Source organism: Ipomoea nil, unplaced genomic scaffold (assembly GCF_001879475.1).
Source record: "Ipomoea nil cultivar Tokyo-kokei standard unplaced genomic scaffold, Asagao_1.1 scaffold2827, whole genome shotgun sequence".
Taxonomy (NCBI): domain Eukaryota; kingdom Viridiplantae; phylum Streptophyta; class Magnoliopsida; order Solanales; family Convolvulaceae; genus Ipomoea; species Ipomoea nil.
Genome location: NW_017619255.1, coordinates 1575812 through 1591379, shown reverse-complemented (window position 1 = coordinate 1591379; position 15568 = coordinate 1575812). Strand labels below are relative to the sequence as shown.

Genomic DNA, 15568 nt, shown 5'->3' with positions numbered 1-15568 from the left:
AATACTTGGTAAATAAATATATAGCATTATTTTGTAATATAACTTTGATATTTAATTTAAAAATAGTGCACAAAAGAGATAATAGAAAATGTAGTGAATATAATTAATTGATTAATTTGAATGTAAAGAATTTTTACATTGGAGAAAAATAAAGACAATATAACTAATGCAATTATTTCTCTTATTTAATTTATTGATAATGAATATTTTTTTTTTTGAATAAAGGCATTGTACACACATAATTCTAAATTAAAGAAATGCATATGTATTATTTTTTGTTGTAGCTACTAAATTATTAATTAATTTAATAAGAGTAAAATAGAGTACTAATTATGCCAACTTTAATTTGATTGGGATGAGGTTCGAACCTGAGACCTTTCTTACTAAAATCAATGAGTAAGTTAATGGCGAATTGACAGAAACTAACGGAAAAGATAATATTTAACGGAAAAGTTAATGGATAATCATATCATTAAGGATAAATTAGGAAATTTTAAGAAAAATTAAAATATGATCAATCTGATTCATTAATTTGATTAAAAAATTTGACCGCCATTTTTTCTACCCATTATAGGCCTAACTCTCTTGGGCTCTTATTGGTATAGTAGATTTGAATTACATATTTAAGCTGTGAGGAAATGTTCTTGAGTTTGGTTATGCATCACTAATCTTCATCTGCTCCTTGAACACATGATTCTAGGGACTGATACTGTGACTGATTAATTACATCAATTGACTGAAAACTTTAATTTATGAGGCGAACTTGTATAATCCATGAAGTTCATGTATTGTTTTTTTTTGTTTTTTTTTTTTTGTTTTTTTGTTTTTTTTTTTTGTTTTTTTTTGTTTTTTTTGTTTTTTGTTTTGTTTTGTTTTGTTTTGTTTTTTTTTTTTTTTTTTTTTTTTTTTTGGTCTTAATCAAGACCCATCTTGAGAATGATTCTTGCTAGATTTTTGATAGGTCTCAGTGAAGAGTATATTAAAGTGAGATTACAACTTATTATGATGGATCCTATCAATCAATGAATAAGGTCTATGGTAAAATTGCTCAGCACGGAAGACAGAATACAGCCACAAGGCCCACAATGCAAATAACCAGCTGTTAGTTGATGGAAACATGCATCCTAGAAGAATCTTCAACATTTGCTTTATTCAACAATACATGGGTTGCAGATGATTAATGATTTGGCTAAGGAGGTCAATGGATTGTTTTACTTAGAAACACATATTATGAAGAATGTGTGCTACTATCAGAAAATGAGTCATTTTCCCAATAGCACATATGTTTCTACTTCTTGCTTTGAGTTCTTACATATGGATATTGTGGATTTTTTTTTTCTATTGATATTATCAGTAAACTCCAGAGACTACAGAGAAACATTGTCTAAACTAAGGGAGAAAAGCAATTTGCAGGAAAAAGAAGTTGCAAAGAACTCTCAAACTAATTAACTGTAAAAGGGAAAGCAACAAAATCTTCAAAACATCAAAACTAACCAACATCACAAACGAAATAAAATAAAATAAAATTCTCAATCAATCACAATAGGAATGATTGAATCCCCATACTCTGCTCCATGCTTGATCTCAGTCTCTGATCTGCTGATTGGATTGTTGAAGTTGCAAACACCACTGCTAGCTTGCTTGATACAGCCTGCTCTAACTGTCTTAGATCCACATGGTAGTATGACATCGACCAATATTGAATAAGGCATGAAACAAAAACATTACACTTGTTGAGCATATATAATATATAAACATAAATGTGCAATCTAACTATTAGTTTACACTTTTAGTTGAGATGGAGCACTTGAAAATTTTCAATGCAGTAATTAAAGGATCGTCATAAATGAATTACCTCACCGAGGAATGGTCCTAATGTCTCCAAGTTCCACAAGGGTGTCTTTGATTGAAAGCAACTCCTTGACCGCATTGCCAATGCTCATTCTGTCCCTAGGTAACTCCACGGAACAGGCTATTCCAATCTTAAGAATCAATACAAGGCATTCGATTATCTGGTTATGAAGTACAAGACTTTGAGGTGTTGCATTAGCTTCTATCTGGAATAGCTTTGGATCCACAATCTCAGCGACTTGCTCAGGCATGCTCATTCTAACATAGTTATGAAGAGTTAAGCCATTATTGAAGATATCACTAGTAGGACTTTTACTAGTAAACATTTCTAGCAAAAGGATCCCATAGCTATACATATCACCAAATGTTGACAAATCACTTCCCATCCCATACTCTGAAAAAATTCAAATTCAAGCATTAGTATTCTTTCACAAAAAAATATATACTTTTTAAAGTTTTTATGTTTAGTTAGAAGTGATTCTCTCTTAAAAGTTTCATGGAGAATAGTCTACCTGGAGCTGCATATCCAAAAGTCCCTTTAATTCCTATAGATGAACTCACTTGGTTTGATGAAGATGCAAGTGCAACTTCTGTCGGAAGAAATTTTGCTATTCCAAAATCAGCCACGTGAGCAATTAAGTCTCCATCCAACAAAATATTGCTTGGCTTCAAATCACAATGCACTAAACCTGTCTCCAATTGATTATGAAGATAATCAAGTGCATTTGCCACATCAATGGCAATATTTACCCTCTGTAACAAGTTCAAACTCTTTGAATCATTATTCTCTCCTGTGTCGTCTTTTGAGTGATTGTGCAACCAATTGTCCAGACTACCATTGATCATATACTCATAGACAATGGCCAAGAAGTCATTACCCTCATGGTCGATGCTACAACAAGTGGTCAAAACTTTTACCAAGTTTCGGTGCCTAATTTGCCTCAATGCTTCACATTCCACCAAAAAGCTCTTGGATGCTCCTCTTACTTGAAGCTTGAACACTTTAATTGCAACAATTCCCAAACTACCATCAAGAATGCCTTTGTAAACAGTGCTGAATTTTCCAAAACCAATTATGCTGGATTTAGAAAATTCATTTGTTGCCTTCTGGATACTCCAATATGACAACTTAGGTATGAGCTCTGTTGTTGCATCCTGCGTTAAAGGCTGCTTGTTCTTCTGCTTGTAAATGAACATAATGAAAATTGCCAACTTTTGAATATGGGACAGATGTTGTCTTTCTCCTTCTCTTGGGCATGCTGTCAACCCAAATTGTGGAATACCTCCACAAAGGTTGTTACCAACAAGCTCAACTTCAGTCTTGTTTTTAAAAATCCCTTCAGTAGGTATCTCACCTTCCAAATGGTTAAATGATAAATTCAACCGCTTCAAGTACTTGAGTTTACCTAGAAATTCTGGTATTTTTCCTGTGAGGTTATTACAAGATAGATCTAAAATTTCAAGGTTTTTTAAAGAACTGAAAGAAGGAGGGAAAAGTCCATGGAAAAGATTGTGATTGATGTTGAGTTCAATCAAGCTACTCAGTGCACCAATGGTACTTGGAAGTGTGCCTAAGAACATGTTGTTTGAGAGGTTTAGTGACACCAAATTTTTGAACCCACCAATCTCTACAGGAAGAGGACCTGTAAAGTGATTGTGAGAGAGGTCTAATTTCACAAGTGATGTGAAGATAACTTTGGGAAAATTTCCTTGGAGTTTGTTGTTAGAAAGATCTAATTCTAACAAATACCTAAAATTTTCAAAACTTATCGGTATAGTACCTTGAAACTCATTGAATGGTAGGTAAAGCTCACTAAGAATGGACAGATTTCCCAAAGAAATTGGAATCTCACCAAACAATTTGTTTCCTCCAAGGTGTAAACCAATGAGTTGTTGAAGGCTTCCTCCCCATGAGCTTGGAATAGTACCGCCTAGCTGGTTTTCTGATAAGTACAGGTATTCTAAGTTTTCAAGAAGATGAATTTCACTTGGAAGATATCCGCCTATGACATTTTCTTTTATTTGAAAATGTACAAGCTGTGGAAAGTTTGCTATGAATCTGGGCAAAACCCCTCCAAAATTGCAATTATTAAGATACAGGCCCAGTAGTGTAGCAGTACTATTGAGAAGAGATGACATGAAATCCAAATCAGTGGATTTTCCATTACCAAGCGGATTGTCAATAAGTGAAAGATGTATTAGTCTTTTAAGTCCACTAAATGACGGTACTCCTCCATAAAAATCATTATGACTAACATCAAAATACCGTAGTCCTGTGGCATTTGACATTGAGATAGGAAGTAGCCCTCTTAAAAGATTATTACTAGCCCAAAATTTATCTATCTTTGGAATGGTAGTGCCTAAATTTGAAGGAAGATATCCCTCAAGTTTATTTTCTCGTACATCAAAATTTACCAATGATGACAGATTGAAAATGGATACAGGAATGGTAGAACTCAGGTAGTTACTGCCTAGACCAATAAAAAAAACATTCTGCAGGCATCCAATTGAAGTAGGAATTTTTCCTTTGAAATTATTTTCAGAAAAAACAAGTGCCTTGAGTGATGAAAAATTGCCTATGTAAGCTGGTATCTCTCCCATCAAGTGGTTTGTGTGAACCGAAAGGTACTCAAGTTTGGACAGTGATCGAAACTCCAAAGGAAATGTACCCGTTAGATTATTTTTTGCCCAAAAAATATCTGTTAGACTAACACAATGTGAAAGGTTTTTTGGAATTTCACCTGAAAATACATTTCTTTCTAGAACCAACTCACTTAATCTTCTAAGTCTACCCAACTCTTTAGGAATTTTTCCCTTGAAATTATTTTCAGCAAAAGAAAGTACCTTGAGTGATGAAAAATTGCCTATGTAAGCAGGTATCTCTCCCATCAAGTGGTTCATATGAACCGTAAGGTTCACTAGTTTGGACAGGGATCGAAACTCCAAAGGAAATGTACCCGTTAGATTATTGCCTCCCAAATAAATTTCTGTTAGACTAACACAATGTGAAAGATTTTTTGGAATTTCACCTGAAAATACATTTCTTTCCAGAACCAACACACTTAATCTTCTAAGTCTACCCAAGTCATTAGGAATTATACCTGATAAAGTGTTGTTGTCAAGCGACAATTCTCTAAGAAAACTCAAGTTCCCAACTGCAGGGGACAAAGAGCCTTGAAGGTTGCTCGAGTGCAAATCGATTGTTACAACTCGTTGGTGTTTGCGACCACAAGTTATTCCAACCCAATTACAGAAATGGGTAGACTCATTCCATGATTGAAAAGGACCTCCGATCATGTTGGCCTTCAATGAAAGTAATGCTTGGTGATCAGAAACATTTCCGGGCAGGGAGAAGGAAGTTTTGCAGAGGAAGGCAAATATGGCATAAAAACAAAATAGGGAGGAGCTCATTTTGTGGAGAAGATACAAACTTTATTTATTAAATTGAGTGCACTTGGACTGGGTGGAAACTGGAAAGATGAGAGTATATATAGAGCTCAAGAATACAAAATGTAAAGTGAATACATAAATGTACAAAAATACACATTTTGAGTTGTATTGCATCATAATATTGTTGGGAGTTTTTTTCCTTGTCCAAAATAAATATTTTTCTTTTAACTTTATATTTGTTTTATTATCCAAACAAGGAAAAATCTGAAAAATGATTTCTACAAGTTATTTTTTATGTTTCGAAACAAGCCCTTAGTCTTGTTTTCAATGGTTATATGTTGTTTGAATCTCATTGAGAACCTAAGGTGTTATTGAAAACTTTGACAAATTAGTGGTGGTTGATATATTATGGCAAAATTGAAAATGGTGGGTTATTAAAATAAAAAATCTTATTAAATACTGAATCCATTAACTTATTAAAAGGCAGCTTTAAATCCGTGGGGTACTATGTTGGAAAAACTGGAGCACACTTATTACAATTTACAATCATTATTGTATGGACCATATTCTGTCTACTGTAAAATAACGTACATTTAGTACAAAAATAATGTACATTTAATATATTAAAAATTTCAATTATATTCTACAATGCTTATATATATCTTTTTTTTTTTAATGCTTATATATGTCTCTTTGAAACAATGAAAAAAAAATAGTTACAAATATTTTGATTACATTCTAATAATAAAATTGATAACTACATTTTAATAGAGTCCCATATGGAATTGAAGGTTGTGAGTTCGAGCCTTAGTCGAGGCGTTATTGACTCTTTGTGCTTCAGTAGGTTGAGAAAATAGTTATGAACAGAAACTACATTGTAATAGAGCCAGTAACATTCAAAAAAATAAATAAAAATAAAATTGATAACTTCTAAAGCGTAATGTATTTATAAGATTTGATAACCAATTATAAATATGATAATAAATATCGTAAATAAAAAATATTTTATAAACAAATATTTTTATTAAGACATTTTTTAGTCAATGGACATCAAATTTGTCCATTAGGAGTTAGGACAAGCCGTGCTTGACATGCCAACAACGTATACAAGGGGTAAGAAATGGAATAAAACCAACACTATCTTAATCAATCAATTATTAATCCTTTTGAAAAAGTTGAAGTCTTCTAATTATTGATGATACTAGAATCCTCTCGTGTGATGCACGACATAAATATTTTAAATAACTTTATTATTGATGTAGGTGATGAATATATATATATATATATATATATATATATATATATATATATATATATATATATATATGCAAAACTAAAATTTAATTTATAAATAATTAATTCCAACCATAGCTTAGTAGGCATGAAACCAAAATTTATTTATATAAAATAAATAAATATGAACAATATTATTATCTCAGTCGGTATTTTTGGTTTAAATGTTAACACATAGAGAACTTGGTGATATTAGCTCATGTCGAAAGACGGAGTTTTGAAATAAAGAACTTGGAAAACTCAAGTATTATATCGACTTGAAGATCGAGCTTCTGCGTGAAGAAGCTTTATACACCAGTTAGCATACTTGAAATTGTCTTGAAGATATTTTATATGGATAAGTATCACTTACTTATCACACTAACGGTTGTCCAATAATCTCTTGGAGTAGATAAGGGATTATTAAAAAGACGAAAATGAGGATATTTTGGGACTGAAAGTCCATTACTTTGTTGCTATTGGAGCAATATTATAGAACTAGAAGTTCCATAGTCGCATCAGACCTGATATTGAATTTGCAATAAAATTGCTAACAATATTTAGTGCTTCCCCCTAAAATGAAATATTGGAATAATGTTTAACATATCATCCAGCATCTTCGAGGTGCAAAGATTCTAACGTTTATGTGAGAAATCAATATGAAGGGTTGAATATATATATATATATATATATATATATATATATATATATATATATATATATAATTTTCATATTAAGCTTATTTTTATTACACTTTAATAATAAAGTTGATAACTTCTAAAGCATAATGTATTTATAAGCATTGATAAACATCGTAAATAAAAAATATTTTATAAACAAATAATTTTTTTAGAGACTTTTTTTAGTCAATGGACATCAAATTTGTCCATTTGGACAAGCCGTGCTTGACATGCCAACAACGTACACGAGGGGTAAGAAATGGAATGAAAACAACACTATCTTAATCAATCAATTATATATATATATATATATATATATATATATATATATATATATATATATATATATATATATAGGGTAGGGTTCCAGTGAGAACACGTGTTTAGGTGAGAACGTGAGAACACATCATGTGGATCCATCTAATATTTTTTAATGGTCTAGATTAGATTAAGCGTGTGCGAACGTGCATTAAATGTGTGCAAACGCGATTTAGTGTGTTTGCACACATTTAATGTGCGTTCGCACACACTGAATCTAATCTAGACCATTAAAAAATATCAGATGGATGCACATGATGTGTTCTCACGTTCTCACCTAAACACATGTTCTCATATGATCCTAACTATATATATATATATATATATATATATATATATATATATATATATATATATATATATATATATAGAATAAGGCTCATATGCGGCAATGGCTTTAGGTGCGGCGATGCGGTCATATCAGCGTCGTCCATTCTGCTTAATCTAATGGCAGCGGCTAATTTATGAAGATTTAAAGATTTAAGCTCGTCCTAGTAAGTGGGGGGTGTTATTATAATTGTAGTGGTTATTTATATCAGTCGCTTGTCAGTATACACCAACAGTGTTAACAAAAGACACCAATAGTGTTAGGAAAAAGCACCACAATGAAATGCACAAATACACCAAAAAACACACAACACACCCAAAAAATACACCATATAACTCACCACCCCAATGGTGTATTCCGAACACTGTGTGATGCTTTTAGTCATACCTAGTGGTGCGTTCTGGTGATGCGTATCTAATTTGTGCATGTTTTTTTGGTGTGTATTTTCTAACATGGATGGTGTATATTTGTATAACTATTAGTGCAGTCGCACTAACCGCTCGGGAAGGCACCAACACGAATTCTCAAATACACCACAGTAAGGTTAATAATGCACCAATAACGAACATAAAACACACAACACTATGATTTGATATATTATGGTGCCCAATGACGACTTTAACCTTGCAGTTCGCGTAGTGTGAGAACGCGCGCGAAAATATCGGAAAAGCCTTGATGAATGTGATTCGTTGGATTTATCTAATCTAATGGCCTACAATTAACCACACCGCCGCACCTAAGTGCACTGCCGCACTTGAACCTTCCTCTCTCTCTCTATATATATATATATATATATATATATATATATATATATATATATATATATATCTCATAATGTATTTATAAGCATTGATAAACATCGTAAATAAAAAATATTTTATAAACAAATAATTTTTTTAAAGACTTTTTTGAGTCAATGGACATCAAATTTGTCCATTTGGACAAGCCGTGCTTGACATGCCAACAACGTATACGAGGGGTAAGAAATGGAATGAAAACAACATTGTCAGCATGTTTGGTTCACGGAATGAATTTTGAGGTAATAGGAATGTTATTCCATAAGGAATGGAATAGGCAAGGAATAGAATATGAATTGTATTCTATTGTTTGGTTCGCGGAAGGAATAGACTTTAGAATTATATTACAGTGTTTGGTTGATTTAAGGAATAGAAATGAAATATGTTTTAAAAGACATAAATACCCTTATAAAAATATGTGATGGTGGTGGTGGTGGCGGTGGTGGCGGTGGCGGTGGTGGTGGTGGCGCCGGGGTGGTAGTGGTGGTGGTGGCGATGGCAGTGGTGGGGGCAACGGTGGAGGTGACGGTTGACGGTGACGGTTGTGGCAGTGGTGGTGGGGCGGCGACGGTTGTGGCGGCGGTGGTGGTGGTGGTGGTGGCGGTGGTGCTGTTGGGTGGTGGTTCTGGTGGCGGTGGTGGTGGTGGCGGTGGTGGTGGTGGCGGTGGTGGCGGTGGTGGTGCTGGGGTGGTAGTGGTGGTGGTGGCGGTGGTAGTGGTGGGGGCGGCGGTGGTGGTAGGGGCGACGACGGTTGTGGCGATGGTGGTGGTGGTGGTGGTGGCGGCGGCGGTGATGGTGGTGGTGGCGACGGTGGTGGTGAAATAGGATAAATTTATATATATGATAAAAAAAATTAGGTTAAAGAAAGGGGTAAAAAAGAAAATAGATTTTAAAATCTATTCCTGAGCGTTCAGTAATAGGCTAATACCAGGGGGGCCTTAGTAATAGCTATTACCTTATTTGAGGTAATAGGCTATTACCAGGAATATTATTTCTGGAATAAAAATGGTTACCAAACAAAGAAATAGGCCTATTACTGGGAATGTTATGCCATTCCCGGCCTATTCCGTGAACCAAACGGGCCTTATCTTAATCAATCAATTATTAATACTTGTTGAAAAGTTGTAGTGATGATACTAGCATTCCTCTCGTGATGCACAGCGTAAATATTTTAAATAACTTTATTATTGAATCACAAATTCACAATTAACAATATAATTAATATTTTTTCCTGCATATTATATATATATATATATATATATATATATATATATATATATATATATAGGGACGGAGCCAGAAAACTTGAGTTGTGGGGCTGATGTACTAAAGAAAATTTACAATGTTAGTTGACATTATAATTAATCGCACCATATTATTATTATATACCATACATTATTGTATGTGATTATTATTGATAATGATTTCTAATTATACTATGTGTAATAAAGTATGAAATACATAATTATATGAGTACGATCGACATAGGTGTCAATCATTACTTTAGAAATTTTTCACATAACACAAAATATAATAACAACAATAAAAACAATATCTATTTAAATATAGATTGTCACTTAACATCAAATAAAAAGTTTTGTCAATTATTTTGTCACCAAATTTTTTCATAATTAACTTATATTCGTTTTACTGGTTAACTGGATATTTCAAAATTTAAGAGATAAAGACAAAAAACAAGACGAATTAAATAATCAATATTAATTTTTGTCAATTTCAAAACTAATCATTTAAACTAAAATGTACATCTTAAAAATGTAAATAAATATTTAAAACACACAATAAATCACTAATTAATTAATCAACATATATAACTAATAAAATCAAAGCATATATCTCAAAATTGGAGATTTTTTTAAATTAAATTGTATACTTGATATCGTTCATTATTAAAATTTTTATAAAAGAAATAAGATAAAAAAGAAAAATGGTCACTTTAATTATTTGATTTTTTTCTTTTTATTTAATGAATTTGAACTTTAATATATATTTTGAGTTCATTTAATATAAACATAATAGATTATTTTTTTCAAAAAATAAATTAGAGGAGGGCCAAAAGTATATTTTAACCCTACTATATCAATATATATATATATATATATATATATATATATATATATATATATATATATATATATATATATATACACATATACATATTTATTAAAAAAAATTAGAGTGAGGGTAGGGGTAGGGTGGGGTGAGGGGGGCCAGGGCCCCCCTACCCCCTAAGGTGGCTTCGTCCATATATATATATATATATATATATATATATATATATATATATATATATATATATATATATATATATATATATATATATATATATATATTTTGTTGGGTAATATGGTTGAAAAATTCCAAAATAATAATCCTACGGAAAGATTATTATTCTATGGGAAAACAGAAAAAACTGGGAAGGAAAAGATGGAGTGTTTGGGATAGGTTTAGCACGAGTTTGAACGTAATGTTCTTTTCCTTAAAACCTTATTTGCTACCTCCCACAAGTGCTAGGAGCGTTGTAGCCTAGGTTTCCCAAGATAAAATGTGCTACGATTCCTTGTTTAAGCACCTAAACAAGGAACCCGTCGAACAAAGCAAAGCTTAGAACACTGGTTGGCTAAAGAAGAGACTAGAAGCAGAGTTTTGGGAGAATAAAGCTATTGGAATTCCTTTGTTTCTACACTGTGTAAAAAGCTACTGCTCTACCTTTCTTTATATAGGGATGTTGGAGTGATAGCATTCAACATGACCATTAAATTGGTATTAAAACCAATTGTGTAACACCTGTAACAGCCACCCACTAAGTAGGATTAAACTCAGTTTTAAAATTTGGAATTAAAACAGTGTTAATTCCAGTAACGGATGAGTTTAATCTTCTGAACTTTCGGGTTTCAGACCGTTGGGGTGCAGGTTCACACGAGAGCACACGGACCAGGCAACACGAGAGTACATCTCTCGTGCTGTGGTGCAACCCGAGAGTGCACCTCTCGTGGTCACCGTTGCACGAGAGTTGTGCTCTCGGTGCACCACAACCTCTCGTGCTCTCTGTAGCACGAGAGTGGTACTCTCGGTTTCGGCCGAGCCAAGTGACTTTATCAGATGGAAAATGATACCGAAGTTTGGCATAACTTAGTCCGCAAGGCCAGCCAATTTTCGGACGACATTCGTGCCCGCAGGTGAGCTAGAATCAAGCCTTTTGAGCTCTTCTAGTTGGATTTTGATTTGCACTAATAAAATCAAAGCATATATCTCAAAATTGCAGATTTTTTTAAATTAAATTGTATACTTGATATCGTTCATTATTAAAATCTTTATAAAAGAAATAAGATAAAAAAGAAAAATGCTCACTTTAATTATTTGATTTTTTTCTTTTTATTTAATGAATTTGAACTTTAATATATATTTTGAGTTCCTTTAATATAAACATCAAATAGGTAGAGTTCCATCTGGTTGGAACATCTAAACACAAAGAAGACCTTTGTTCAATACTTAACCAATCAACCAATAAGTCTAGCAGGAGAGTTTCTAACATGTCTAACCATCTCCCTAACCTTCTTAACAGAACTATCACAGTCTTTCAGACCATCTTGAACTACTAAAAGTTTAAGATATGGGCAATACATCTCATGTGAAGATACTTTGCCCTCACAGTAGATGATCCCCAAGACACCAATTTTTTCTTCAGAAACCCCATAGCAGTGTCATTTGATGAGGCATTATCAATAGTCACAGAAAACACATCTCTAAGCCCCCACTCTAGCAAACAATTTTCTAGGGCTTTGGCTAGATATTCACCTTTGTGAGGGGTAATAGGGACAAATGCAAGGATTTTCTTATGAAGCTTCCACTCAGAATCAATGAAATGGGCAGTTACTACCATGTAGTTAATTCTTTGGATGGATGTCCAAGAATCTGTAGTGATACTAACCCGGCCTATGACTGCTTCCCCTTAAAAATGACTTCAATTTTAGTCTCTCATCTTCATAGACAACTAGGATGTTCTCTACTTAAAGTCCACCTGGATGGAACTATAAACCTAGGGCAAGCAATAGCTATGAACCTCCTGAAACATATTCCCTCCACAAATCTAAAGGGCAATTCATCTATGATTATCATTTCAACCAAGGCCCTCCTAATTGACTCTTGCTTAAACACCTAGGTTCCTATTTTTCCCACAGTAGGCTTTCCAGAATCACCAGATGTAAGGGATGTAACAGCTTGAAATGTTAACAGGGACTGCCTAGTATCTTTGGAGTGAGGATTTTTCAAACAGCTCACCATGTGATTTCTTAAGGAAGAAGTCCCATGTTTTTTTGACTCACACTGATAAATTTTTGCACAATAAATGCATTTGCCTTTTACAGTAACACCATTACTGTCCTTTATCTTCTCAAAATGATCCCGCACTGGTGATCTGGAATCAACCTGTTTCCTCTTCTTGTCAGGAACAGCAACAGGAGGTTGCTCATTCTGTTGATGATTCTCAACAGTTTGGGCTTCCACCCCTGAAGGTCCATCAATTGAAGAGTTGGGAGGTTGACTACCAGGCATACTGATATTTTCCATCTAAAAATGGTGAACTATCAATAACTCCAGTAAGCATAGGTAGGGTTCATATTCAAGAAGAATAAACAGTCTCACAGTAAGCATACAATTACACAAAATCACAGAATCAAACACATTGTGTGTCATCATTTTCAAAGAATACATATTTATTTATTTTATTTTGTCATTAAGATTTAAGGGCAAACATCTATAAACTTGAGTACTTCACATTTTTAAACAAATCCATATTCAGGGTTTTTATTTCCATTTCCAGAGAGGCAGACACTGTTATACAGTCATGGCCTCATGTTCATTAGGCATCATTATCTGGATTTACTGATTTAGGGGGCAAGGGCTTCCAACAAATCAGTATATCACAAATTTCAGAGACTCAAACTCAAACATTTCACAAACTGACAGTATCAAAGTAGGGTTTGCAAAAAACACTCACTAAGTCAGTGCTTTCACCAGATATATGACATAACATATCATAAATTCTCACAAAATGCGAAAACATTTCACAAACTGACAGTATCAAAGTAGGGTTTGCAAAAAACACTCAATAAGTCAGTGCTTTCACCAGATATATAACATAACATATCATAAATTCACACAAAATGCGAAAACAATTCACAAACTGATAATATCAAAGTAGGGTTTGCAAAAAACACTCAATAAGTCAGTGCTTCCACCAAATATTCACATAAGTGGCATAACATATCACAAAATCGCATAACAACTCATCTGTCTCATCATGCATCAAATTTAAATAACTAGGGTTAGAAGATTTACTTCGTTTCTCACAGATACCCCGGAGAACAAGGGCTTCGTTTTACCAATATCACCAGTAGAGGTCACAGCACCAGCAACAACGCCAACAAGGGCTTCCACCAACACCTAAGAGACCAGACCACCGGACTACACAACGGGTGGTTGTGGAACTGAGACTCTGAGAGATTGAGAGACTAGGAGTAACGGAGTATCAGAGAGTGGGAGAGAAATCTCAGATGAGACTATGAGAGTATGAGAGCATGAGAGAATGAGTCTATGAGAGAATGAGAGAAAGAAATCTCAGATGGAACCCTAGCTTCGACTGCGCGATGAGAGAATGAGGAGAGATCTGATGGATTAAGCTAATCAACATATATATATACTTGGTCTAAACGACGCTGTATCTAACACAGCCCTAGGAAACCCTATGTAACACCCCACTTTTCTAACTCTTAATTATATCTCTTAAACAGTCATTAACATAAACTATGCAGCGGAAACTAGAAGATAAATAGTGGGGGTGTCACCACCACAACCACCAATCTTGGTGATTGCACAGACTAAAGGGGTAAAACTACAAAATACGATTAAGTCTGGGTACTAGAAATGAATACTGGAAAAGTAAGGGGGAAAAACGTCACCCCAATACAGTCAACAACAATCCATCATCATGAAGTCATAATTCTAAATCCATAACATCATCATAAATAAAAAACTAGAGTTTAGACATCTCAAACTAAGAGACTAATCTAACTCGATCTCTTCTCACTGTTGAGCCCACCTGAAAGGGGTTTTACAAGCAACACATAGACAAACAGGAAAAACACCCGTTAGCACGAAGCTAAGTATAACCACACTCAACCCTATAAAGCATTCTAGCGTATACTTTGAAAACCTTTGATATCTTTATAGCAATAGGCTAATCTCAAATCATCTTTAGATTTCTCACATTCTTTCTAGATGCTTGCACCCAATAATATTAGCTGGCATACTTATATAAGTATAAGACTGATCACGTAGATTTATCAACATATAGGCTCCTCAAGTAGCTTATCAAGCAATTCATGCTTACAGATAGGATCATGCTAAAAGACCATATAACAGGTGTTCACATGCTTCCATACTCATATCACATAATTCATTAAGTAGAACTTCTACTACATTACAACAATCATGCTCAAAGGAATACCTTAAGTTACGCTTCTCATTTAAATAATTCTCCTACGATGATTCATTCGCATACAATCATGTATAACATTATGGTCATGCTTCTTGTGCAATCTAGTGCAACAACATAATAATACTCTCATGCAATCTAGTGCAACAATATACTCATACTCTTATGCAATCTCATGCAACAATATAATCATACCCTTATGCAATCTAGTGCAACAATATACTCATATTCATATGCAATCTCGTGCAACAATGTAATTGTACTCATATGCAATCTAGTGCAACAATATAATCATACTCGTATGCAATCTAGTGCAACAATATACTCATACTCTTATGCAATCTCGTGCAACAATATACTCATACTCTTATGCAATCTAGTGCAACAATATAATCATACTCATATGCAATCTAGTGCA

General features: G+C 33.6%; 1 protein-coding gene across 9 annotated transcripts; it reads right to left on the bottom strand.

Annotated features, from left to right (window-relative positions):
- Window positions 1-1319: 1319 nt before the first annotated feature.
- On the bottom strand, window positions 1320-5356 carry LOC109159478 (putative receptor-like protein kinase At3g47110). 9 transcript variants are annotated; one of them, XM_019307576.1, is made up of 4 exons: window positions 2730-5356; window positions 2364-2687; window positions 1861-2245; window positions 1320-1694 (listed from the first exon to the last, which is right to left on the bottom strand). In XM_019307576.1, the coding sequence occupies exons 1-4, from the start codon at window positions 5260-5262 to the stop codon at window positions 1538-1540; spliced, it is 3399 nt and encodes a 1132-aa protein (XP_019163121.1). In that variant the 5' UTR covers window positions 5263-5356; the 3' UTR covers window positions 1320-1537. The 9 variants fall into 9 exon arrangements, with proteins under 9 accessions (XP_019163121.1, XP_019163127.1, XP_019163126.1 ...); XM_019307582.1 differs by having other exon boundaries at window positions 2364-4376; window positions 4665-5351; XM_019307581.1 differs by having other exon boundaries at window positions 2364-4407; window positions 4696-5351.
- Window positions 5357-15568: the final 10212 nt, after the last annotated feature.